The 26,942-nt window shown below is 35.5% G+C and overlaps 1 protein-coding gene across 2 annotated transcripts in view; it reads left to right on the forward strand.

The window, feature by feature from the left end:
* Positions 1-26,463, forward strand: part of CAPS2 (calcyphosine 2) — a 41,097-nt gene extending 14,634 nt beyond the window's left edge. For both annotated transcript variants that reach the window (XM_021678564.1, XM_021678565.1), the window contains exons 7-17: positions 349-416; positions 3,209-3,328; positions 6,761-6,835; positions 7,691-7,786; positions 7,874-7,967; positions 10,939-11,057; positions 13,029-13,105; positions 14,901-15,055; positions 18,514-18,633; positions 20,865-20,961; positions 26,288-26,463. In XM_021678564.1, the coding sequence (XP_021534239.1) occupies positions 349-416; positions 3,209-3,328; positions 6,761-6,835; positions 7,691-7,786; positions 7,874-7,967; positions 10,939-11,057; positions 13,029-13,105; positions 14,901-15,055; positions 18,514-18,633; positions 20,865-20,961; positions 26,288-26,463 (1,197 nt within the window). The remainder of the gene's footprint in view (positions 1-348; positions 417-3,208; positions 3,329-6,760; positions 6,836-7,690; positions 7,787-7,873; positions 7,968-10,938; positions 11,058-13,028; positions 13,106-14,900; positions 15,056-18,513; positions 18,634-20,864; positions 20,962-26,287) is intronic.
* Positions 26,464-26,942: the final 479 nt, after the last annotated feature.

Here is a 26,942-nt window from a genome sequence, read left to right on the forward strand (position 1 = left end):
TTAATGTTGGTATTCTTCTTGGAGCAGGTTAAAGTGCTTTTTACAGGGCATCTGTCAAGGAGAGGGATATCATAGTCTCCTCCTCCTTTATTCTGGCTCCATGAAATTCAGATGCAGCGCATGGAAATCTCTGATGATTTCTACCGAAATTAAAGTGCATTATTTTTTAGGAAATAAATGCTATTTTCAGATTAAATTATTGGAATTTGTTTTTATTAATGATGGATATAGTAATCTCTATTTAAAGAAGGAAGTTGGAAATTTAGCATATATTTTAGGGTTCTCGTGTTAACTCTAGTGTTGTTCTGTTTTATTGATAATGACATTTAAAAAATTTTCTCTTCTTAGGAAATTGTGGCTGCAGAGAGGAAGAAACAGACTGTTGCAGAGCAAGTGATGGTAGACCACTTATCTAGGTGAGAGTAAGTAGTAATGAGTGATAGAAATCCAGTCAGAAAGTTTTCGTTAAATTTTTTTTTATCCTTAGTCAATCAACCAGTGGCCGACTCTGAGGTTCCCACACGTTCCCCATTCACTGCGCTCACAGTGTTGGAGTTATGGTTTTTTACAGCATTCCTAGGCCAGTAGAAATACCCAACAGTTCTCTTTGTTAAGTATTTTTCTCTAACTATTTACTTCATGACAACTTAATGGCCATTTCAAGAAAATAATACACATAAATTAAAAGAAAAAATATTTGTATTTCACTCTTAAATAGCCACAATTACTGGTATGCACCTTCTGGTGCATGGCACAATCTCTCAAACCTAAGGATTGTTGAGGATGCTGTCACCTTCACTTTCAATTCCACATGGCACTTGCTGTTTATCACAGCAACTGTAGAAAATCCAGCTTTACAAAGGTTTGACCTCACTGAAAGAGTGATATCTTGTTGAAACTGTGAATTACCTTGAGGTGATAGTTCATGTAGTCTCCAACAGATATCAAGTATAACCGTGTTTCCCTCAAAAATTAAAAATATCCCACGTAGTCCCTGTGAGTTCCCTGTGGCACCCTGGAGTTGACATGGTGCACAGTTTGGGAACTGTGGGACTGTTAAGAATTAATCTGAAGTTTCAAAACTCTTAGAAAACTGTAAAGCGTTAAGTACCTGCTGTGCTAAAAATTGCATGATAATATGTAAATATTGTAGGATTTCAGAAAAGGCTGGAATAGTCTAGGAAGTCTTCAAGGAAGAAGTAAGACTTATGGTTAGCTTTGAAAAAAATTATTTCGGTGGCAGAAAGATATTCTACATGCATGTTTTTCAGTAACTGTCTTGAAATAATTAATTATACTTATAGTCTTCAATGTTCCTCTTTCTGTTATCTTTTGAACTCACTTTGTTGATGTTTTCACCCGCACCGTGCCACCTCAGCATGTCCTCATAAGCTAACTCATGGCGTCTGTGTTGCTCAACTAATCGTGATTTCTCAGTTCTCATTTACTTGACCCAACAGCAGCATCTGTCTCCACTGAAAAGTTTCTCCTCTTTGAAATACTTTTCTCTTTCCCATTTGGCTTCCTGCACACAACACCTAGCTGGTTTTCCTCCTTCCTTCTGCTCCTTCTCAGTCTCTTCCCCTGGTTCCTTTTCATCACCCCTCTCCTTATACGTGGGAGTACACTGGGCTCCATTCTTAGACTTTTTCTACACTGACTTCCTAACTGATCTCATCCAGCATCATGCCTTTAAAAAGCATTCATATGCTGATGCTTCCCTGATCTAAGGTTCCAATGTAACATTTGCCAATCTGGGTTCCTCGAAGTTCTTTTCGCTCCTTCCCCATGACCAAATCCTCTTTAATTTTCCTCCAAGGCACCTCCATTCTTTAGGTTATTTAGACCTAAAATGTTTCTGATGCTTTTGATGCCTCTCTTTTTCTCAAATCCTATATTCAGTTTGTCAGCAATCACTCTCAGTTCTACAATCAAAATAAATTTACTCCTTCTGCTGCCATCATCCCTGTTCATAATATTATCTTCTTTTTCCTGGATCATTTCAGTCTCTTTCTAACTGGACTCATTGTGTTTGCATTTGCCCCTCGTTGGTCTATTCTTAACCCAGCAGCCAGCGTACATCTATTAAAAAGTAAGCCAGATCAAACCCTCCAGTGATTTACCATCTCAGTCAGAGTAAAATCTATGTATTGGTTATATATTACTACAAAACCAGTATCTTAAAACTACAGTGATTAATTAGAACTCATGTATCTTCAGATCAGCTGTCCATGCTAGGCTTGGCTAAGTGGCTCTTGCTTTTTACTTACTTTGGCCAGTTATATATGAACAAAAGCAGTGGTCTCAGTTCTGAGCTTAGGCCTTAAGAAGCCTTATGTGTTTCCACTTGCCTTTTTGAGCTTTTGCCATATTGGTGAAAAGAACACAGCTTGGCTAACCCACTGAGCTCAAGAAGAACGTGACTCTGCAAATGCAGCTGGGCCACTTAGCCAAGATAATGCTAGATGAGCAGATCCCCAGCCAACCCACACTTACATGAGTTAGTTTAATTGAGATCAGCAGAGCCACCCAGCTATATATAATTGGCCAAAGCAAGTCAAACGGCTAAGCTCAAAACTAAAGGGTGAGAAATTAGTACAGTGCACCTATAATGAGGCCATGGCAAGGATTTGGATCAGGAGTGCTAAAATATTATGGTCTATAATATAGTTTACCCAAGCCCTACATCATCTGTCCACCATTTCAACTTGGACTGCTTTTCCTACTTCTCTCTCTCTTGTCTATTCTGCTCCAGCCATTGAGCTTCCTTCCTGTTGTGAAACATACCAGGTTCACTCCTGTGAAGGTGTTTTGCATTTATTTTCCCCACTGCTTGGAATGATTTTCCCCCAGAAATCCATATGGTTTCTTACTTACTTTGCTTCATGTCTTTATTCAGAAGTCACCAGCAGTGTCTCTTTGTTTAAAGAATAATAAGGGAGAGACATGGAGCTGAGTTGTCTCAAAATTTTCAATTTATATTTAGATAACACTTATAGAAAGAGAGATTGATAGGAATATTCACTTTTTTATGGCCAGAATTTTTTAATTATTAAATTTATTCATTCAGTATCTGGAAAATGTGTAATTCTGACAGTAGTGTAAATTTGTATTTGTAGATGAGCTTTTCTAGCTGCTTATAAATATATGAATGCTAGAATAGTGCATTATCATATTGAGTTGTCAGACTTTGTATTTTCCCATATAGGGCTGTAATCAGTGATCCAGAACAAAACCTAACCACTGAGAGACAAGAAAGTGCTCGTATCTTTCCAGATTCAAAGATAGCACCTCTTCGATTTAGGAAAAGAACACTACATGAAACTAAGTAAGAAAATTGTACTTATATCAAATGAAGATATAGTATTTTATAAATGAATTTAAAGAAGATGTACTTTTGTGTCTCACTGAAAAGATTTTTTTTGGCTCAGTTTTGCTTTTTTCTATATAAAGGGGAGTGGAGTTTTTGGAGTTCGGTTCCCACTTGTGCCACTTTAAGATATAGGGATAAACGTTACCCTCCAGGTTTTTTATTAATAATTTAGGAATAAGAGTTATAACCTGGGAGATAATGTATGTGAAAATACAGAATATAGCAACTGAGACATTTATACATACTGAATATCATAATATATTCAAAATTATTATTGCTTACAAGTTATTATTATTATTATTATTTTGCCTTTTACTTTGTAGCTTATAAAATCTTTGGACTTTCACAGTTTTTGGGTGCAGTCGACTTAAATTTCTCAACTACTTCACTGGCAGTTGACAGCTAGCCTCAGCATTAAGAGACAAAGAAAATCCACCAGTTCGTGCACCAGTTCTCTCATATTTTCAGACTGCTATAAATGCCAAGAAGTTCTTAGAACTGTTATTTTTTTTGGTCTCATTCTTATTTTCTTGAAGACTCTATTTCCATACCTTTAAATATTCAAAGGAATCATGTATCAACTTCTATGGTTGCTGTAACAAATTACTACAAACAATACTTTAAACAACACAAATTTATTTTCTTACAGTTCTGCAGGTCAGAAACCTAAAATCAAGGTGTTGGCAGGGATGCATTTCTTGTGGAGGCTTCAGGGGAGAATACATTTCCCTGTCTCTTTCAGCTTTTAGAGGCTTCCTTTATTCCTTGGCTCTGGCCTTCCTCCATGTTCAAAACCAGCTACGGTCAGTGTTTTATCACTCTGACCCTGGGATCGTGACCTGAGCCAAAGCCAGACGCTTAACCGACTGAGCCACCCAGACACCCCTCTGATACTCTTCTTCTGTAGTCAACATATCCCTCTGCTTTCTTCTTACAAAGACACTTGTGATTGCATTGAATCCAGCTGGATAATTCCAGATAATCTCATCTCAAGGTCTTGAATCATATATGCAAAGTCCCTTTTATCGTATCATGTAATTGTAACATATTTACATGTTCTGAGGTATATAGTGTGAACAACTCTGGAGGGTCATCCTTTAGCTAACACATCTAAACTTCTCTTTTTTAAAGTAAGCTTTTACTGAAATAAAATATCTGTGCACAAAATGTACACATTTTAAGTGTACAGCATAGGAATTTCCACAGACTGGACAATGCTCATGTACCAAGTCCCTAGACCCAGAACTAGAGCGTTCTTAGTGCCTCAGCAACTTGCCTGTGCTGCCTCCCAGTTACTGCCCATGTCCTCTGCTGCCCCAGCTTAACCTCTCTGCCCTGATAGCATGGATGCTAACTGCCTTGTTGTAAACTTACTGAAATCACAAAATTTGGACTCTAGGTATCTGGCTTCTTTTTACTCAATGTGTTTGTGAGTTTATCCATGTTGTTATTTGTCATTGTCTTTTATTCTCATTTCCATACAGTATTTCATGGTATTTAAATATACCACAGTTTATTCATAGCTGTTGATGGACATCTGGCCTTTTAAGAATGGTGCTTCCATGAACTTTGGTACATGTTTTTTGGTGAACGTATGTACTCATTTCTGCTCAATACATGCTTAGAAGTGGAATCGCTGGACCATTTAGTGCACATATGTTCAGCTTTAAAAAATACTGCCAAATAGTTTTTCAAAGGGGTTGCTGTAATTAGCATTCCCACCATGAGCAGTAAAATTCGTATTTTGGTCCTTACCTGCCCGATTCTTATTCCTGTATTGTTAAGAACTTGGGTAGAGAGAAGTGTTTGGTACTACTTACTGGATACCTAAAACGCTAACACAGAACTTTCCACTTGTAATATAAATGTCTTATTTACTTCTTTTATCTTTTCAAGGAGACTGTAGACTCCTTGAAGCTATTACTTCAACATATCACTGTTAAATTGAGTTCTATTCACCTTTGAGAAGCAATATAACGTAATGGTTATGAGCAAGGTTGGGCTCTGTCATGCACTAATTATATGACTCTGTAAAATTTATTTGTAAGATGGGATAATAGTACTTCATGGAATTATACTGCAAGCAATGAATGAACCAACGTGCATTTAAGTGATTTTAATAATGGCTGGTGTCTGGGGAGTTCTCAATAAATAGTAGCTGTTATTATTGCTGTTATTTTCTTGGCATTTAGAGTTTTTTCAGGCATGTAGTGAGCATTCAATAAACACATTAATACTAATGGATTAAATTGAATTGAGAAGACCAATCTATCATGGCTCCACTCTGTGTTCACAAACTCCTTTGGCCCATAGGCTCTTGTCTGTATCCTGCTTATTTTTCAGAGACCTTGATTTTATAGAGGTATTGCTTTTCAAGATCCCAATGACCCATACCCTTTCTATTTATATTATTGCAGTTTCATTGTACCTGCAGCTTTATTGGAGTGCCATAAAATTATTTAGGAAGGAGACTAAAGATATATCACCAAATCTTCAGATTTTTTATTATAAAGGAGTTTACTAGTAATAGGATGCTAAAGTGTGGACATTTGGGTTTTGTTTCATATTATTAAACAGAATTCTAGGACTAGCAATCTTTGTGAGATCATTTAGTGCCATCTGAAGGCCATAAAGATTACTCAGCTGATCAGAGGTCTTATAGCTAGACTTATTCAAGGCTGGAACCTCATCTAGCACTTTTTCCACCATTTTGTTATTTTGGTAAGGTATGTTTTCAGCTACCCGTGACTGAAAATTTGACTGATAGTGACTTTAAAAAGTCAGGATTTATTTTCCTATAAAACCAGCTGCCTGGAGGTAGTGTTGGTTTTAGTTCAATGGTTAGGGATGACACAGCTCTGGGCTGGCTTCCTCAAGATCTTGTTGGCCTTTCTGACATGGTTGCATCACATCCCTGCCATGTTCAGAGACAGGAGCTGTTCCCACGCCACTCTCCTATCAGGACAAAAGAAAGTCTTTCCTCGAAGATTATTGGCAGAACTTTGTCCCTTAGTCACCTCTAATGGAAAGAGGCCAGAAAAGCAAATTAGATGATTGGAGGGAGGCAAAGGAGAACAGGGTTAGAAATGGCTGCCAGTAGCACTGTGATAGGACCAGTTACAAGTGTGCTATTTACTTGGGTAGCACTTTGATACTATACCTTCTAACACAGATTGTATGTGTGTGTGTATTATACACTGTATCCAGGATTATTTCCTGAGTCTGCTTCAGTTAGCTAGCACTCTCAGAAAAAAAGAGGTTTATAACTTCATCTTCATTCTGTGCATTTCAACATATCAACATAACCGTTTTTGTACTTTATCTTTTACATCAACATCAAGTATAGGAAACTTGAAACTAATTATTGACAAATGTATTTCTTAACAGGATAAGAACCCATTCTACATTAACTGAAAATATGCTTTCTCATAAAGTACAGTTTGATGGTAGGATCATATCAAGGTAATTGTGATTTTATTAAACTTTACTCCTATGATTATAAAACAATATTCTCTTCAAATAGAAATAACAATAATGAGATTAAATTTGTCACATTTAAATGTAAAATGTGAATTTAGAATGTATATTTTTAGGTAATATTAATGTTACAAAAATTATAGGAACTATGAACCAAAAATAAGACATTTTAATTAGAAGTTACTTAAAAAGTGATTTTAAAATGGCTTTCAAAAAGAAACTTAGAAGGGAATTTTTTAAAGATACATAATATTACTAGAAGATGGTAAAGCATTTAAAAATTAAACTTTATGTAAGCTGCTGTCTTTGATTTTCTTTTAATGGCTTAACTTAATAGTAGATTATTGATAGATGCAGGACAGTGAGAAGGAAGATGATTCTCAAATCTGTTACCTCTGTCTTAGAAACTTCCAGTCATACACAATGCTGATGTTCTTTGTGTATATTAAAGGTGAAGTGTGTTTTTAAAAATTATCAAGTTTGTTCAGTGATTTTAAACTTTCTATCACAAAGATAAGTGTCTATCCTTGAGTGGCTTCTTGCAAGGTCAACATTTTTTAAGGTCTTTCACTTTATCTTAAAAGTCTATGTCAAAATAGTAATCTACATTGTAATATATCTATATCCTATCAGTGTAAGATAAAGCTTTTTTCTCCATCCAAATCTTACTTAAATTGACACTTCAGCAAGCCATGCCATGTTTCCCCATAGCTTCCCATAACCCTTGCTCATTGCTGCACATTCGAGTAATGCTATTCTTTGACATACACAATTCTGGTTTATTACTTAATTTGAAAATTACCCTATTTGAAAATCTTTAATATCATTCTGTTTTTCTAGAAATGGACGTGATGCTTGCAGAGAGCTGGTTGGGTTCTTTTTTGCTCATGACCAGTCCCTAACAATTTATGAATATCGGCAATTTGGGAAAAACAGGTATGCCATAAAAATTGTTACAACTCTCAAGATGATTACTTCTGAGAGAAGCTGAATAACTTCACATTTTTGTCATTTAACTTCTAGAACAAATGTGCTTCCTTTTATTCAAAAAAACATTTATAGTCATCAGTGTGGACGAAGAAAAGGAAAACACTACCAACTTGGTGATTTTTATGTTGTAAGTGAAGTGTATATGTATGCAAATGTTTTAATGCCAGATGCTGAATTTTGTGGGATGGTGTGGGGGTAGAAGGAACAGGGTTTCTAGTTTTCAATTTATTATTTCTACTCCTTATTGAGCAGGGGCTAATGGTTGATCTTTCCCCAGGAGGTTCTGCCTCTCAGGTCCAGATCCCAGTGGTCTGAATGTAAGCATATAACATTTATTCCTTGTAACACTCTATCCCTCCCTCACAAATCTGCAATATAAGTTTGGGAGAGCTTGTCTCTTGGTACTTTTGAAGACCCTACAAGGCTCTACCACTGGGTAAGTGGCTACTTCAATAGTCCCAGGAGTAATGGTCCACGTCATGCAGGCCTATCTCCTGTAGATGCATGTTCTTCTCTATATGAAGGGATACTTGGCCTTTGGAGCTATCACATATCTGATATTTAGCTTCTCCGCCTTGTGATTTCCCCACCTCACACAACTCCTGACTTATGGTGTATAACAAAGATTCCCTAGAATGGGTCGATCATAGGTAATATTACAATTTTGTATAGTGCTCTTAAATTTTAAATTATTATGTTCACATTATTTCATGAGTACAATTTAGCACTGTCCACATTGACCATCCACATAACAAATATCTACTCATAGGCTAAGCATTTGGAGATAGAACAGTGAATAAGTTAAATCAATTCCCTATTTGCATGGAGCTTACAGTCTGATGGGAAATACAGTCAAATAGGAGGGCCACATCAGAGGGGCAATGATTCAGTTTTGTTGGGTCAAAGAAGGCTTCCTGCAGACAGTGCCGTCTAATATGGATCTAGAAAAGGCTGGGATAGATAGACAGGAGAGGATAGGAAAAGGCTTCTAGGAGGAGGAGACAGCTTATGCAAAGAACAAGCATTAAAGAGCATGGCTTATTTGGAGAACTGGAAGTCGTTCAGTCTGGCTGAAATTTAGTTCAAGGTGGGAGTTGGCAAGAGATGAGTCAGAGCTTATTAAGAGTAGCCTTATATTAAAGAGTTACCTGGAATGTATTGGGGAATCATTGAAAGATGAGAGGGGGATGGAATGAGGGGAGCTGACATTATCAGGTTTGTGATTTAGAAAGAAAGATCTCTCTTGTTACAATATGGGGAATGGATCAAAGACTAGGAGAAAGAACCAGATTGGATTGAATTCTATTAATTAGGAAGGAGGTTATAGCAACCTAAATTAGGCAAGTGGCTGTGGCTATGAAGCTAATTAGAAGAAAATTTTAAAGTCTTCAGGAGGCAGAATCAATAGGATATCGTGACTGGTTATGTGAGGAGTTGGGGATGAAGAAGAACTTTACATCTTAGCCTTGGATTAAATACACTAGACTAGTCACTCTAGCCTGCCTCTAGAGCAGCCTGCCTCTAGAACCCAAGAGCTAGAGAAAATCAGCTCCAAATCCCATTTCACATACCTGTATACAGAATGTTTAATGTCTATCCCAACATTCAAGTTACCTCTAGGTCTGAACTGCTGCTCCAAAAATTTAGTATATTTTATGATTTATTCTTACTATCCTGTTCTATATTTGCCGTGGTATAGGTCCTCCTCTCCGTTTTCTGACTCCTACCATCTCTTGCTCTTCCCACAATCTTTCATTTCTTTATGCAGAAATACTGGGCTTATTTTTCTTTTTTGTGGAGGTGGGGGCGGGTCTTGTCTGCCTTCCAGGTGTTACTCTGGAACTTACCTTTTCACTTCTGTATGCCCCACGAAGGTGTTTCCCAGACACTCCCTAAAAGAACTTTTAGGTCAGCTGTTCAGATAATAGTCCTGTAAACGTGCGCATGTGCCCACAGACGTGCATGCATAAAAGTGCACCCACACGTTCACTCACAAGCATGCATCTATTGCTTTGGATGCATGACTCAGAACTCATAGATAGACCTTATGCACACAGAGCTGTATACATATGTAGGCTCATATGCATTACACTGCTACACCTATCACATAGTCTCTTTAATTGCTTCATATAGTCATTTCAAGAGAATTGATAGACATTTTAAAGAATGGAGAGAGTACTGTACTTACGTTTTTTAACTAAATGCTCCAGGAAAAAGGAGAGGAAAGAAATCTCTCCCCTTATTTTCAAGAGAGATAATTAAGCCCCTTATTTTAAATTTGTGTTTGTTCATATTTGGCCATACTTATCTGAGCAACTCTAGGGATTTTTGATAGGAATGTTTTCACCAAAGCCTTGCTGCTCCAATTAGGTTACAGTTCGTTTTACATTTATGTGATGTTTGTTGTCGAAAGACCAGGTGAAAGAGGGTGATGAATCTATTAGGTCATCAATTTGCAGTACATCTTTCTGTAAATCAATAGGTCTGTTTCTGGATTTAAGGATGTCATAATTTCAATTAAAATTACTTGTCCTTTCTTCCTCTGACTCCTAAAAAATTGGAGTTCTTATTTTTTCACATCAATTGTTAAATCTAAGATTGTTCTAATTGAGAGATTGATTGGGAAATTATTTCCTTTATTTTCCAATATTATTAGCTGAAGCCTGTGTGGTTTCTTTCTTTTTTTTTTTTTTAAACAATTTTATGGTTTCTTTTTTTTTTTTTTTAAAGATTTTATTTATTTATTTGAGACAGAGAGAATGAGAGAGAGAGAGCACATGAGAGGGGGGAGGGTCAGAGGGAGAAGCAGGCTCCCTGCCGAGCAGGGAGCCCGATGCGGGACTCGATGCAGGGACTCCAGGATCATGACCTGAGCCGAAAGCAGTCGCTTAACCAACTGAGCCACCCAGGCGCCCGCCTGTGTGGTTTCTAAATATTCTCTGAATATACTTTTTTTTATCAGTATAAAAGTATACCATGTCAAACATAATGAGAATTGAATATTTAAATTTAAATTGAATATTTAAAATTAGTGTTCGTTGTATTTTACTTCTTATATACTTTCTAGCTTTAAAGAATTCATCTGTTAATTTCTTTAGGGTGCAAACTTGACATTTTTGAGTTCTGATCATCCCAGACTTCCAGAAAGCATAAAAGAAAACACATTACTTATACTTCGGATCACTAATATTGATCAGATAGCTTTGGATTCTCTCAAGTAAGTCAAATATGAAAACACTATTTTTTATTATCATAAAATGATCTTCTATCGTAAAGCATTTTGACTTTAGTAAACCTTATATTTTTGAAAAACAAAGCATAGCTATATTTGTCTACTTCATGGGCTATATTGTACTCAAATACACTTTATGTGTAGGAATAGTTAAATAAAGATCAAAAGTATTCCATTTTATGTTAAAGGTACCTTATTAATTTGCCATGCTATAACACTTTTATTTTACCAAATGCCACCAAAGCAGTCAATTTTAAAAGGTAAGCTTATAGTAAAATATTATAATATTTCCCACATTTTTAGTGTAATGCTTTTTTTTTTTAGCACTAAAAAATGTCTTGGGTCTCACATGATTATAGTATTCATTGATTGATGAATTGCATAATGAAAAAATAATGCTATGGATCAAAAAGTGGTTTTATTTTTATTTATTTATTTTTTTAAGATTTTATTTATTTATTTGAGAGAGAGACTGAGATAGAGAGAGCATGAGAGGGGGGAGGGTCAGAGGGAGAAGCAGACCCCCCACTGAGCAGGGAGCCCGATGCGGGACTCAATCCCGGGACTCCAGGATCATGACCTGAGCCGAAGGCAGTCGCTTAACCAACTGAGCCACCCAGGCGCCCAGTGGTTTTATTTTTAAATTTTTATTTTTTAGAGAGAGAGAGAGCAAGCACGGGGTTGGGGGAGAGAAGGTCAGAGGAAGAGGGAAAGAGAGAATCTTAAGCAGGCTCCGCGCTCACCAGCATAGAGCTCAATGTGGGGCTTCATTCTCAGGACCCTGAGATCATGACCTGCACCAAATTCAAGAGTTGGACGCTTAACCGACTGAGCCACCCAGGCGTCCCTCAAAAAGTGCTTTTAAATGAATTTGAGTTTTTATAGTCATAGAATATATATTATATAAAACGTATTATTTATATATATTTTATTATATATAGTATATATGTATGAACATGTCAGTTGCAATATATGTTATTTGTATATATTTTATAATATATGTACTCTGTGATTTAAAAAATTCAAATTCATTTAAAAATGCTTTGATTCATAGCATTCATAGCATTATATATAAATAATATATATTTTATATATATTCATATTTATATATGAATTATGTAAGTAAAATGTAACAAACATAATCACATATAATCAATAAAATATATATATTTTATTTATTTTTATTTTTTTAAAGATTTTATTTATTTATTTGACAGAGAGAGCGAGTGAGAGAGGGAACACAAGCAGGGGGAGTGGGAGAGGGAGAAGCAGGCTTTCCTCGGAGCAAGGAGCCTGATGTGGGGCCCGATCCCAGGACCCTGGGATCATGACCTGAGCCCAGGGCTGATGCCTAACGACTGAGCCACCCATATATATATAGATATATAGATATATAGATATATATTTTCATATATATACTTATATATATGTTTTTAAATCACAGAATATGTGTATATATATGCTATTCTTGCTGAGTGTTTCTTAGCGCTGTATGCATTTCAAAATGACAATAATTGGTGTACTGTATGTGCATTAGAGGCCACATCCCATAAATTGGCTAAAGGAAGTCTGTTTCTTTGTCATTTACCGTATGTCTCAAATGAATGCAGTTTTTTTGGTTTTTTAAAATAACGTTTTTACATTCTGTACTTTCAAAGTTAAAACTGCTTTTAAATTTTATAGTTTTAATTATTCTAAAAGAACATTGAAATAGCTACAGAATGAATGTAATGTTGAAGGTAGTTCTTGCAAGGTTTAAGGATTTTAGCTCTTGATTTAGCATATTTAATTTTTCTGGGAATTACAGCAGCAAGCGAAGCTGGGCCTTGAGAAATCTCTAAGCACTCTTCCAACTCTGAGAGTTTCTTTGAGTTCAGAATGGGGAAGAGCTTAGAGTTTCCATACTCAAGATTGCAAAACAATATATTTTTATCACTGTGAACATATCAGTTACAGAACTGATTCTGTGGAACGTGAGGATGATACAACCAGTCAAGAAACCAATGATAGGCTTGTCTTAAAGGCCATTCAAGGTATGTATCATTACTATTGTCTCAAGTAGTTTTAATTTTCAACAATTTTCTTTGCAAGCAGTAAAGCAGTATTTTCCGGACATTTCTTAGTTTTACAACAAAGGCACTTGATTTATATTTCCTTTTTTCTTCTTCTTTATGAATTTATACATTTAAAAATATTTTTATAAAGCAGATGGATTTGAAAAAAAGACAAAAATATTTTTAGGATTTCTTCCACTTTAGTGATCTTGTTTAACTAGTATTGTATGAATTATGAATTTAAGAATTTTAGAAAGTACTAGATAGTATGGGTTTTCTGCATGAAATGAATAAAATGTAAGTGATTTTTGTAATATAATACTTGTCTTATCCATGAGATGATATCCCAAAGCGATTTATGACAGCCTCCTGTAAAAGAAAAAAATGCTAGCCTGGGAGCCAGGTTGATGTTTGGACTCAGCCATTTAATAGACATGTTACACTGTGTAAATCTCTTGCACCTCTTTCTTCATCTCTAAAATGGGGATAACCTGTTTTATTAACTTTCCAGAGTTATTGTGGTAATAAATGAAATATATGCAGGCTTTGGATATGAAAACATGTTACAGATTTTGTTTCTAGAGTCCAGTCTTATAACCACCCAAATATATGAGGCTCAAATAGACAGTTCCTTTGATGACTCTCATGATCAAGAAGGAGGAAGACATTAAACAAGTAATCAGAGAAATCAACTTATCATTTATAAGGTTTGATAATTCCTGATTTGTCATTTAAAAATGATATGAGAGTAAGAAGGCTAGAAACAGATTTAAAAGTTGTCTGGGATTGGGGTTTGAATGCTCCCAATATTCTTGATGTCATTGTTAGTAAATCATTTTCTCTGTTCTGTCATGGTCAGCCCCATATTTGTCACTGTTGAATCCAGTGACCTTTGTTCCTTATTATATTTAATAACTGCTTTAGTAAAGTTAACTATATTTTCTTTTTTTTTTTTTTAAAGATTTTATTTATTTATTTCACAGAGAGAGACACAGCGAGAGAGGGAACACAAGCAGGGGGAGTGGGAGAGGGAGAAGCAGGCTCCCCGCAGAGCAGGGAGCCCGATGTGGGACTCGATCCCAGGACCCTGGGATCATGACCTGAGCCGAAGGCAGTCGCTCAACCGACTGAGCCACCCAGGCGCCCAAGTTAACTATATTTTCTTAAGTAAAGATGACACAAACTGTGTTAAGTGTAATTACTGACCTGCAAAGAGAATGCTAGAAGCTTGAGAATATAACTAAAAATTCCTAAAAGAAAGGGCTGCTTTAAACGTGTAAGTATAAGATAGCACTGCAAAGCCTTGATGCTGTTCAATATGTAAGTTACAATTTGAAGATTTCAAATATTTTAGAAATTTTGAACTCATTTTTGAGTGACTTGCCTCGCATCAATTTTATAATTGTAGCAAAGAGGAAAGAGATTAAAGATGTGAGATCATTAGATGAAGAGGAAGCCTGGAAAGTAAAAACTAAGATTTTATTTGTAACATGTAGATTATTTTCATGCTGATAAAGTGATCCCTTATTTTTCTGTGTAACAGTTTCTCCACACAGTGGTGCTATAGTTCTAGTATATTTACGTGTGATTTTGTATGTAACACTCTTTACTAAAGGCATTCTATTTTTCAAAATCTTTTGTCAGTCCTCCATACCATCTAGTTGCATATTCACATCCCTTATACCGCTTAGATCAACTTCAATTTTTCCTACGAGAGAATTGATACATTTGTGTATAGGAACAATTGGTTTCCATTTCTCTTCTTCCTAAACAGATGCGCTAAAAGAACAGCTACACAAAAGGGGTGTTCGTATTTTGACTGGATTGGGAAAATATCTTCAACAACTGGACAAGGAAGGAACTGGACTTTTAGATAAGGCAGATCTTAAGCAAACTCTACAAGTGTTTCACTTAGAACTGTCTGAAAATGTAGGTACTGCGATGAATGACATAGTATTCTTAAGTGGTATTATTAACTTTTCTATTGAGATTTTAGTAGTTCATGTGTCTCTTTTTTTAAAAAGATTATTTATCTATCTATCTATCTATTTATTTATTTATAGCATGAGTGGGGGAAGGGGCAGAGAGACAGGGAGAGAGAGAATCTTAGGCAGAGTCCATGCTGAGTGCTGAGCCCCTGAGATCATGACCTGAGCCCAAATCAAGAGTCGGACGCTTAACCGACTGAGCCACCCAGGTGCCCCCATGTGTCTCTTTCTTTTTGCTTCATAATCAGTGTTAGCCATCAGGCGACAAGTCCTGTTAAATTTTAAAATTTCAATATTCATTCCTCCCTCATGTATTTAATAAGAACCTAGTAAGTAGGCATTGTTCTAAGCTCTGAGAAGGCATACTCTATACTCTTAAGGTCTTCATAATCAGAGGAAAAGAAAGATGAAGGATTACAGAAGACTATATGTGTTAAATGGAGAATGCTTTCAGAACACATGGGATCAATTCCAGGCCAGGTTATGGGGAAGAAGAGAGAAGATCATAGCATTCCTGGAGGAGGGTATATAGCTGAGCTGAGTTCTGAAGGATGAGGAGGAGTTGAACAGGCAAGAGGGGAGGGAGAATGTGGGTCAGACAATGACTACTTCACACAAAGGAGAAGCACATGTGAAGGCATGAAGGGGAGGGGGTCGTGTAGCCTGTTCTAAGAATTGCAGAAGGTCAAAACCGACCCCCTGCCCCCCATTAAGCAACCAGAGCTTTTACACATCCTGTTCCCTGTGCTGTGAGCAATCTTTTTTTTTTTTTTTTTTTTAAGATATTTTATTTTTTATTTGACAGAGAGAGAGAGAGTAGGAGCAGGGGGAGTGGCAGGCAGAGGGAGAGGGAGAAGCAGACTCCCTGCTCAGCAGGGAGCCCGATATGGGGCTCAATCCCAGGACCCCGGGATCATGACCTGAGCTGAAGGCAGACGCTTACCGACTGTGCCCCTGCTGTGAGCAATCTTCCACTGGACCTTTGCATGGCTGGATTTTCCATCCTTTAGGCTTTCTCTATGGGGAGCACTACACTGACGCCTCTGTATAAGGGAGTACCCCATCTGATCCCTGGTCCTCTGTATACCATTTACCATTTTATTTTCTTCATACCACTTTGCAAGTATTTTCTGGCTTTTCTGGCAAGTAGAGTTTTAGTTCCATCAGGGCAGGGACCAAGGTGCTTCTGGTTTCCTGCTGTGTCTAACACCTCGAATGGAACTTGCATATGGCAAGTGCTGAAGAAACAGCCTCAGTTTACATGGATAGATGTATGGAAGGAAGGAAAAGAGAAGAATGGAGAGAAATAAGCCTGGTGGGGTCCATTACCTTAAAGCCTTGTATGCTATGCTAAGAAGTTTGGGTTTTATTCTAAAAGTAAATTTGAAACACGTCTACCTCAAGGGTTTCAGATCAGAGATTCTCTTGAATTGTTCTCTCTTGCTTCAAATGGTCTTCTCACAAGACAGTGTATTTTGTGGGAGGAACACTGAGAATTGAATTTATGAGATACAGATTCAAGTTCTAGACCTACTACTTCAATGGTGTGATCTTACACAGGTCTCTTAACTTTCTTGATTGACAGGCTCTGCCTGGGCAATCCACAGATAATACCTATGGTCAGAGTTACTTTGAACGTCAGATGAGAAAATTACACAGCAATATGCCTTTTCAACTAAAATTCTGTGCCCGTGTGGTGTTGTTTATCATTGTTGTGACATACCTGTCCTTTGTGTTTTTTACCAAGTTTAACTTTGTGGCCTGCACTTAGTGACACATACTAGGGTTCTTCTAACTTTATCTCTTCCTCTCAATAATAATAGTAAAAACAGCAATAGAAAATTAGAAAGCCTTGGTGTGTTTATCCACAGTCATACAGGTAATTAATAACTGAGTTAGACCTAGAGCCCAGATAGTCTAGGTCAGCCTAGTATTCTTTCTGCATCAACCAGTACTTCTCTTTTTGGTTGATTTGCTAAATTTTTGTCACTGGAGTCAGAAATGAAAACTAAAATAATTATATAAGACTCCTAACATAGGGAGAACATATATTATGAAAATACGAGTAAGCTTCCCTTTTTCCCATTTTAAAAATAATATTCCCTCCTTTTGCCCCTAAAATATCACTAGAGACTGCCCATGCAATGATAAGCAAAAATAAGAACTCAAAAATCACCAATCTGGGTCTAATTGTGGAACTAGTTTGGGGAAAGCATAGTCATTCTCTTTAATATGAAATTTAAAAAATTGATATGCACCATAAGTAGCCTAATTTATTAGAGATACTATCAATAAATTAAAGCTCAGGTTTTTTTCTAACTGAATTATCATTTTCCATTCTGTACCATATCTTAGAAAGAAAGACTTATATAAATTTGTTGCTACTTTTGGTAAATTATTCCATTTTGAAAATTATTTCTTTTAAGCTTCAAGCATATCTTTTAATTCTAGTATTCCATGAGTTGGGCATGAAAATTCATCTTTTATCTGTATTATGTATGATTTTAAAGGTCAAGCTCATTTTTAAATTTAAGAGCACATTTTACAGACACTTAAAGTTGGTTATGTACTGGGCATTATGACAGACAAATTAGGGGTTATTGAAAATTGGGGGGCAGCAGGGCATCTTAAGATTGAGTTTTTCTTATTAAAATTTTAATTGAAAAAGGAGGAAGTAGAAGAGAACTTTTTTGAGTCCCATTGTTTGTCAGTCACCTTGCTAGAGAGCTTATTTACAGTCTCATTTAAAGCTAACAACTTGACTGAAACTTTGAAAATATATTTATTTACCGGAGTTTAAGAAAACTCCATCTGTATTTTTTTTGTTGTTATTAGGAACTCTGTCAATAGAACATTCTATTAAATTGTGCATTTGCAAAGAAGTAGGTGGCAATGGTAAAATGAACAAACTGGCATAAGGATTTACTCAAAATAACACCTTTCAGTGTGAATTGTGGAATAATATTGGAGCCATTCAGATCCTCTGTACTTTGAAACATGACAACCAGCAGAAATACTCTTAGTGGCCCTAATGCTATTGGAATCACTGTAGAACCTGAAGTGAATTTTTAATTGTCACGTTTATAATACATTAAAAATAATTAAATGTTCAAATTCAAGTAGGTGGTGAGCATTTTTGTATAGAAAGGAATCAAACTTAAAATAAGAATTTGTGACACTGGCACTCCTAAATGACCCTGAACATTACAGAACTGTCTACCACAGAGTTCCTTTAAATAGTTTTCTTAGTGCCTTTGTTTGGGTTTATATGTAACTTTTTGGAATTGTTAAGTCTGCTACTTTGGGGCTACAGAAGTAGTAACAAAATATTATTAAGGTGAGTTTTGTTGTGGTCATATATAACTTTAAGGTGAAACAGTGGTCTCTGAATATTTCTAGGATTTTGAGTCTGTGTGGCAAATTCTGAATGGCAATGGCAGTGGCAAGGTTGATTACGGAGAATTCAAACGTGCCATTATTGGTGAAATGAATGAATACAGGAAATCGTTTGTTCGAAAGGTAACTTTGTTAAGTAATCTTTTAAATAGTTACTTTTTAAAAAGATTTTTAAAATTTTTGTTATTTGAGAGAGAGAGAGAAACACTCCCCGCTCGCCCCGCACGCGCGTGCGCAGGCGCACACAAGCAGGGGAGGGGCTGGGGGGAGGGGCAGAGGGAGAAGCAGACTCCCTGCTGAGCAGGAAGCCCTATTTGGGACTCCATCCCAGGACCCTGGGATCCTGACCTGAGCCGGAGTCAGACTACTAACTGACTGAGCCACCCAGGCACCCCTGAAATAGTTACTTTTAATAGAGTGTTGGGTTCATTATTTTAGAACTTTATTGAATTACCATTGAACATGTTTTAAATTCCTTTACCTGTAATTTATTTTTGAGATTAGTAAAATACAGGCAAACACATACATATACAAATCTACCAGGATAAAGCAAAATAATTTATGCATATGTTTTAGGAACAGATTTTAAAAGTAAAATAAAATCTGAAATCAAATTTTGGTTCACAAATTACTAGTTCCATAAATTGCTGGCTCCGAAAATGACTAGTTATGTGATTATCTATTATTAAATATGTCTGAGCCTTAGTTTTTTGTCTCATAGAGTTGGTATGAGGATTAAACTTGTAAAATTCTTAGCATTGTGGCTGTTCCAGTGTCAAGGCTCAATACATGTTATCTTAGGATTGTGACTAAGAGATGTTTCTCTGGTATGCATATTAGCCAGCTTTCAAATGAAGATTAAAATGACGATTAAATTGGAATTAAAAACAGGAGCCCTGATTTTTTTTTAAAGATTTATTTATTCATTTTAGGGAGAGAAAGAGAAGCATGCTTGGGCATGTGTGAGTGGGGGAAGGGGCAGAGGGAGAAGGAGAGAGGATCTCAAGCAGGCTCCACCCCCAGCGCAGAACTCACAACCCTGAGATCATGACCTGAGCGCAAATCAAGAGTCCAGGCTTAACCAACTGAGCCACCTAGGCACCCCAAGAGGCCCTGATTTTTATAGGAAAGTACATATTACTCAGGTTCTGCTGGCCAATTTTAGAGCATACTTTTGAGCAATGTGGTTTCTTTCTCTTTTGAATATGTACCTGTGTATAAGTATCTAATATTGAAACAAAGCTTTTGTGTATAGAAAAGTATAAACAATTACATGAGGTATAAATCTCAAATAGAAAAATCAAAATCTTTACTGGCCAAAAGACGCGATAAAATCTTTATGTTAAATGAATTCATCACATAATAATTTAGAAATTTGCATTTATTTGTACTTTACATGTCCTGGTGACAGATTTGAGTATTAGGAGTAGAAACTGGCTTAGGGCTTCAGTGTATAATGGGGGGGGGAATTCAGCCCATAATAGGTACCCTATTTCTGTGAACACATTATTGTGAATAAACAAACTTGATTCTAGTTTTGACTCTTTCGCAAATGTGGGCTGTTGCTTTGGGTTGGTTGTGTGTTTCTATATACCCATTCCTCTTCCCCATAAAATATTTTTTTATTTTACGATACCAAAAATTGCGTTGAATTAGAGAAACAATAAAACAACTGGCATATCAAAAGGTAGTGTTAAGTTTCAGGAAATAGAGTAACATAAGCCATTTAAAAAATATTGTACTTTCTTATTGATTTTAGTAATGAATATTTGCATGTTCACTTTTTGAATCAAAATGGTCCTGGCAGGGGCGCCTGGGTGGCTCAGTTGGTTAAGCCACTGCCTTCGGCTCAGGTCATGATCCTGGAGTCCCGGGATCGAGTCCCGCATCGGGCTCCCTGCTCGGCGGGGGGTCTGCTTCTCCCTCTGACCCTCCCCCCTCTCATGCTCTCTCTCAAATAAATAAATAAAATCTTAAAAAAAAAAAACCAAAAAAAACCCCCCAAAAAAACAAAATGGTCCTGGCAATTTGTTTTGGCCATTTATCAGTTTCCTATAAATCCTAGAGCTGGAAGTTACCACAAAGGTCTTTTACCCAACTCTGCAGTGTGAGAGGAGGAAAGCCAGGGCAACAGAGGTTAGCTTACTGTCTCAAGGTCAGGGTGCCAGAAAGTGCAGGTTACCTTACATCTTGCCCCGATATCTTCCTGTGTTCATGATGCTTCCTTCATATACCAGTTTAGTACTTTTAAACTGGCTTGTTTAGAGCTCAAGGATAACCTTCTACAGAATAGAGAATTAGGTTCTCATGTCTAATGATTTCATAGAAAAAAATAACATTTCTCTCTTATTTAGGCCTTCATGCAATTGGATTTCAACAAAACTGGCTGTGTGCCTATTATAGACATAAGAAAATGTTACTGTGCAAAGAAACATCCTCAAGTAATTTCAGGTAATTATTATGAGTCAAAATGCATTAGATTTCTAAAATGTTAGTTAATAAAAGTAATATCTTATATTAACTTACAGTGCGGACTTGAGGCCATTAAGGGAGGAAATAAACAATTATTTTTTAAACCAGAAACATAAGAGCCATTTTACCTTCTTCGGCAGCAATATACTAAAAATTCTGAGGTCTATTGTCTGTGCTTATTCTTTTTCTTCGATGTTTATAAACTGAGATTGAACTTTTATTTCTTGAGGAATTTGAGTTAGGACAGAATGGATTTAGAGGACAGATAATTACATGTGTAAGTTCTCTGGGTTAGATTTACTGTATCTTTGTATACTTGGAAGATTTAAGGCAGAAAGTGAAAGTGTTTCTCTGGGAATGGAGGTACACGTATAATGGGCATACATATGTCTATCAAAATTTGAGGATCTAGAAAATATCTCAAATACATACAGCCGATTTAGGATGGTTTGGCTTAACAATTTTCTGACTTTACAATAGTGTGAAAACAACGTGCATTTAGTAGAAACTGCACTTCGAATTTTGGATTTCGATCTTTGCCCTGGCTAACGATATGCAGTACGATCCTCTCTTATGATGCTGGCAGCGGTAGCCAGTCATGTGACCAGAAGGGTCAACAACCCATACACTTATATAACCGTTCTATGCCCATACAGCTATTCTGTTTTTCACTTTCAGTACAGTATTCAACAAATTATATGAGATATTCAATACTATATTATAAAATAGGCTTTGCATTAGGTGATTCTGCCCAACTATAGGCTAATTGTAAGTGTTCTGAGCACGAGTAAGGTAGGCTAGGCTAAGCTATGGTGTTTGGTAGTGTAGGCGAATTAAATGCATTTCAGCACAAGACAGTTTCAGTTTACAGTGGGTTTATCAGAAATAACTTTATTGTAAGTCAGGGAAGATCTGTGATTTTAGAGATTCATTACCTACTATATTGCTTCTGACTGTAATTTTTACATAGTTGATTTATAAATAAACTATTATAAAGAAAGTTTTGGCCGCAGTAACTCTCCTCTTTTCATCACACGTTCCTCTATAGAGGTAACACTTAATATCATTTAATATATATACATTTCAGTCCTTACTCTATGAATTTTCATAGCTGTATAGGTACTGTAAATATCAAATACTTCTTGAAGTTGTTGTTTTTTTTTTTAACATGACAGGTACACTAAACACACTGCTATGTAGTTTACTTTTTACACTCAAAAATATGTTTTGGAGCTCTTGCCATATTAATCCATATTGGGCTACCTTATTTTTATCTGCTGCATATTATTCTTTTTAAAAATCAATACACTGCAATTTACCTAGTCTCCTACTGGCAGACTTTAAATTTCTAAGCAATGAAGCAATGAATATCCTTATTTGTGACTCCTTAGGCTCATTTTCTGCTGTTTCCTGTTGGGGGGGTAATTTCAATACCTAGAATATCTACGTTTCAAATTTTAATTGATACTTACAAATTGCATTATAAGATGGCTATACCAGATTATATTGCCATTAGTTGGAGAATTCATTGCCCCGACTGTCATGCCAACACCATAGAATTTTGCCAGTCTGATAGAGTAAAAAAAATTTTATTTGCATTTCCCTGGTTATTTGGAAGGTTAAACATATTTTTGTATATTTTTTGACCATTTATAATTTATATTTTATGAAGTTTCTTTCTAATATATGATTTTGATCATATACTGTTAAATACTATAGAATACTATTATTCCAGAATTTTCCCTTAATATTTTTATTATTAAAAGAAGATATGTTGTAATTATTTTGGTTTATCATCACTAACCCTTGTAAATGGTTTATTTATTACTTTTAATTATGAAGTGAAAAAACCAACACTTTGTCATAAAGATTAAAGCTAATCATCACTAGTTTCCCAATTTCTAATAGTCTCTTTTAGGTCAGAATAGTTTAATTTGCTTATCAGTGACTTTAAATGAACTGCAGTTGCCATAAGAAAATTTCGAGGATTATTGAATTGGAGTTAGCATATCTCTTCCTTTAAACCTATGTCATTCTCTGCTTTTCTTCTTTAATTAGTCTTGCTAAATATAAGAACAAGATAGTTTACTTATTTCAAAATTAGGTGATTTCAACATCCTATATTGTTTTTCTCTTTGTTTTCTCCCTTCTAATAATTTTAATTAAGTTGCTAAAGTAGCATTAGTTTTGTTAGATGTCATTGAATTGTTGGTGAGGGTTTTGTTCTTGTTGGATAAGCCTTCATTAGTTTAAGAAATTCCATACCTCATCTTTGCATCACATTAAGGAAGATAAGCTAGTAGGTACAAATAGTCTTAAAAAAAGGAACACCCATTACAGTTTTTTGAAATTTAAAGTCTAAAAATTTATTATTATCTGTCATTACAAATTATAATCTTTTCACATGCCCATCTCTGGAAAATAAATTATTTACAATTTTTTAAAAAAAGATTTATTTATTTGAGAAAGAGAGAGAAAGAGTGAGCAGGGGGAGGGGCAGAGAGAGAGGGAAAGAAGTAGACTTCCCAACGAACTCAGAGCCTAATGCTGGGCTTGATCTCATGACCCCAAGATCAAAGCTGATCCAAATCTAGAGTTGGACGCTCAACTGACTAAGCCACCCAGGCGCCCCTAGATTATTTACAATTTATAATTAATTTCAAATTAAGGCTTTTATAGCACAATTTAACTATAGAAAATACTTTCTTTTTACTTTACTTAAATAATTTATTAGAAAAAGGTATTTTCAGCTTTAATAGAAATGAGATGTCCCAAATGTATTTCTGTGTAAAGATAGTAGAAATTTATCATTGTTTATTAAAATACTTCATGGTGTCTAAGAAGAGAGAAAGAAAGGTTAGTTACAAATGATAAAAGGTATGTATTTCTTGGGTGGTGATACAGTGGAGGTATAAAATTCTTGAGTATTTGAAACACAAATTTAAATAAAAAATGTTTTCATTAAAAAACAGTATTTTAGTATATGAGCTGTCAAAGCGAGCACTAAAAAACAGTATTAAAATTCATTTGTTCAAAAGTATGGATGGTAAACAGAGGAGGAAATCTCTTCTGCTAACAGCTATATATTTTTATATAGATTAGATCTTGGTTAATTTTAATCCTTGACTAACAATCACAAATTCACTCTATTGTTTTATATTACCATTTCTGCACAGCATAATTATTCAGTCCTTGTTCATTCAGCCGTTTTTAAAAATAAAATAATTGTTCTTTGTTTTGCACACATTTTTAAAAGACCGCAAATGTCTGAAGCATTTTTTTAATGTGAAAGGCACTTAATCTCAGTCCATTGGAGGACCTCTGGTTTTTAAAAAAGATCCAACTCTTATCCTAATTTTGCCCACCTCATTAGACAATTAAGGTGGTATTCCCAATTTAAGTTTGTTATTTTAAAATGCAACATGACTTCAAAATGATTTAGAGGGTCATTTAGATTTTTCTGACATTCTTTTGCCTTTATATATGGGTCTCTATTTTCTTTGAGTATCATCTGACCATATTTGTAGCTTCCTTTCACCTTTAAGTCCTCTTATTAAAAACTTAATGAATGTCATTTTTCCTTTTACATGCTAGGATCCTGGGAGTAGATCTAGATCCGTGTGAATAGGGTAGCATCTGAGATTGCTCCTTCCCTTTAACTGATGACAATATAACCCACGCTACTTATTTAAATAGCTTATTGTTCTCTTTCTGAATTAAAAAAAATCAAATGAATTAAAAGACTGCATCAGATATTTTATGTTCCTTCTTTTTTTTTTTTTTAAAGATTTTATTTATTTATTTGTCAGAGAGAGACAGACTGCGGGAGCGCACAAGCAAGGGGAGCAGCTGAGGGAGAGGGAGAAGGAGGCTCCCTGCTAAGTGAGGAGCCCGATGCAGGGACTTGATTCCAGGACCCTGGGATCATGACCTAAGCTGAAGACAGACGCTTAACTGACAGAGTCACCCAGGCGTCCCTGGTTTTTGTTTTTTGGTTTTTTTAAAAGAACTTTTACAGTATTTTAATTGAATTTAAACGGCTGTGAAAGGGTGATTCTAGAGATATAAAATTTCCAGGCTTAATATATTCTTCCTTATTTGCTAAAATTGACCTGCTTCTCCCAAATTAGACTCAGTGGAATATTCTTTTTAGAAGTACTTTTCAGTCACAATCTATGGGTGGAGACTACAATGTCTCAATCATCTCAGTAATACACAGGGTTAGGAATCTTAATGGGTATAGCATGGTCAAATGAATAATTTTTTTTCTTTTTTTTTTAAGATTCTATTTATTTATTTATTTAAATTCAAGTTAGTTAACATATAGTGTATTATTAGTTTCAGGATAGAGTTTAGTGATTCATCAGTTGCATACAACACCCAGTGTTCATTACATCAGGTGCCCTCCTTAATGCCCATCACCCAATTACCCCATCCCCCTACCCCCTCCCCTCCAGCAATCCTCAGTTTGTTCCCTATAGCTGAGTCTCTTATGGTTTGCCTCCCTCTCTGTTTTCCTCTCATTTTATTTTTCCTTCCCTTCCCCTATGATCATCTGTTTTGTTTCTTAAATTCCACATAGGAATGAAATCATATGGTATTTGTCTCTCTGACTGACTTATTTTGCTTAGCAGTTATGTTCTCTCTTTAAATAACAAACTGAAGAATTGTAATTTTTTTACATATGTGATTCTCAATAGCATCTTCCTATAGAATGAAATTAATCCTATTTCGTATGACGTAGTGGAAATAGCCTCCTTAATGTCAGAGATTAAAATAGAGTGATTTAATCCAGTGAAAATTCTTCCGGCAAAGATTTTCATAGGCCTCCGAATCTTGTTTGCAGTAATATTTTCTAGCTGCAATTATGAGTAACTGATTCATAAAATAACTAATGCCTGAATATAGGGATGTTTTTCACACATTGCATTACTGCGTTAACAGCCTATAAATCTTTGAAATTATTTACTTGTTTTCTTCTTTCCTCATTTCTAATGGGAATAAAGCTGAGTCCTCTACAACATTAAGATATATAAGAATATGGACAGTAGTGACTGTTACTTTGTTTATACCTATAGGACACATCTGATCAGAGGCTTAAAAGTTGCCTCAAATGTGTATTAAAGTCATCACCATTAAATTTTGATTCATGCAAGAAAATGTTTAAATAAATTGGAGGGTATTTTGACATAAGATTTGAAATTGTTGAAAAGATTTCATAAAGTGATTAAGTATTTCTGTATCGTCATCAGTCATTTTACTAGTGTTTTAAGGAGATTGTTTCACAGTTGGTACTATCTTACAGGCCTTTCCACAGAGGAAGAAATCAAATTATCTTTTCTAGAAACATTAAAAGATGCCTGCAGCAAGTCGGATGAAGTGTCCTATGGGGAATTTGAAGATTACTATGAAGGTCTAAGTATAGGGATAGTAAATGATGAAGATTTTGTTAATATTGTACGTACTCCGTGGGGGATTTAATTTTTTTAGAATGAGTGTGTCTTCAGCACTAAGCATTCTAAAGGAAAGATGAATTGAATGTAAAATATGGTCAAACCCTGGAATATATTTTTCTAGGACTTCTTTTTTTTTTTTTTTCTCAAACAGATTGAGTCTGGAAGGAGAAATCAGAAAGAGAGCTGAAGGGGTATGTGTCTGGTCATGAGCATCTCTGTGTGCTTGCCTGTCTTCTAAGTGTCTAAAGCTCTATCTTGTTGATTCATTACTTATCTTGAATATATTTTAAAGGTCATTTTTTAAATTAGCCTTCATAGGAAATTTACATCTGTATCAAACTATATGAGAGCTTCTATATAGTAACCAAGTTACTCATCCATTGTTTTTTAGCTATCCATTCTCAAAAATATGATTGCCACCCATTCTCAATTTGAAGAACTGGAATTGGGCCCAAAAGCCTGTAAGACTTCAAATAGTTCAGCTTGCTTCAAACATATGAAAAT

This window comes from Neomonachus schauinslandi, chromosome 5 (genome assembly GCF_002201575.2).
Source record: "Neomonachus schauinslandi chromosome 5, ASM220157v2, whole genome shotgun sequence".
Classification (NCBI taxonomy): domain Eukaryota; kingdom Metazoa; phylum Chordata; class Mammalia; order Carnivora; family Phocidae; genus Neomonachus; species Neomonachus schauinslandi.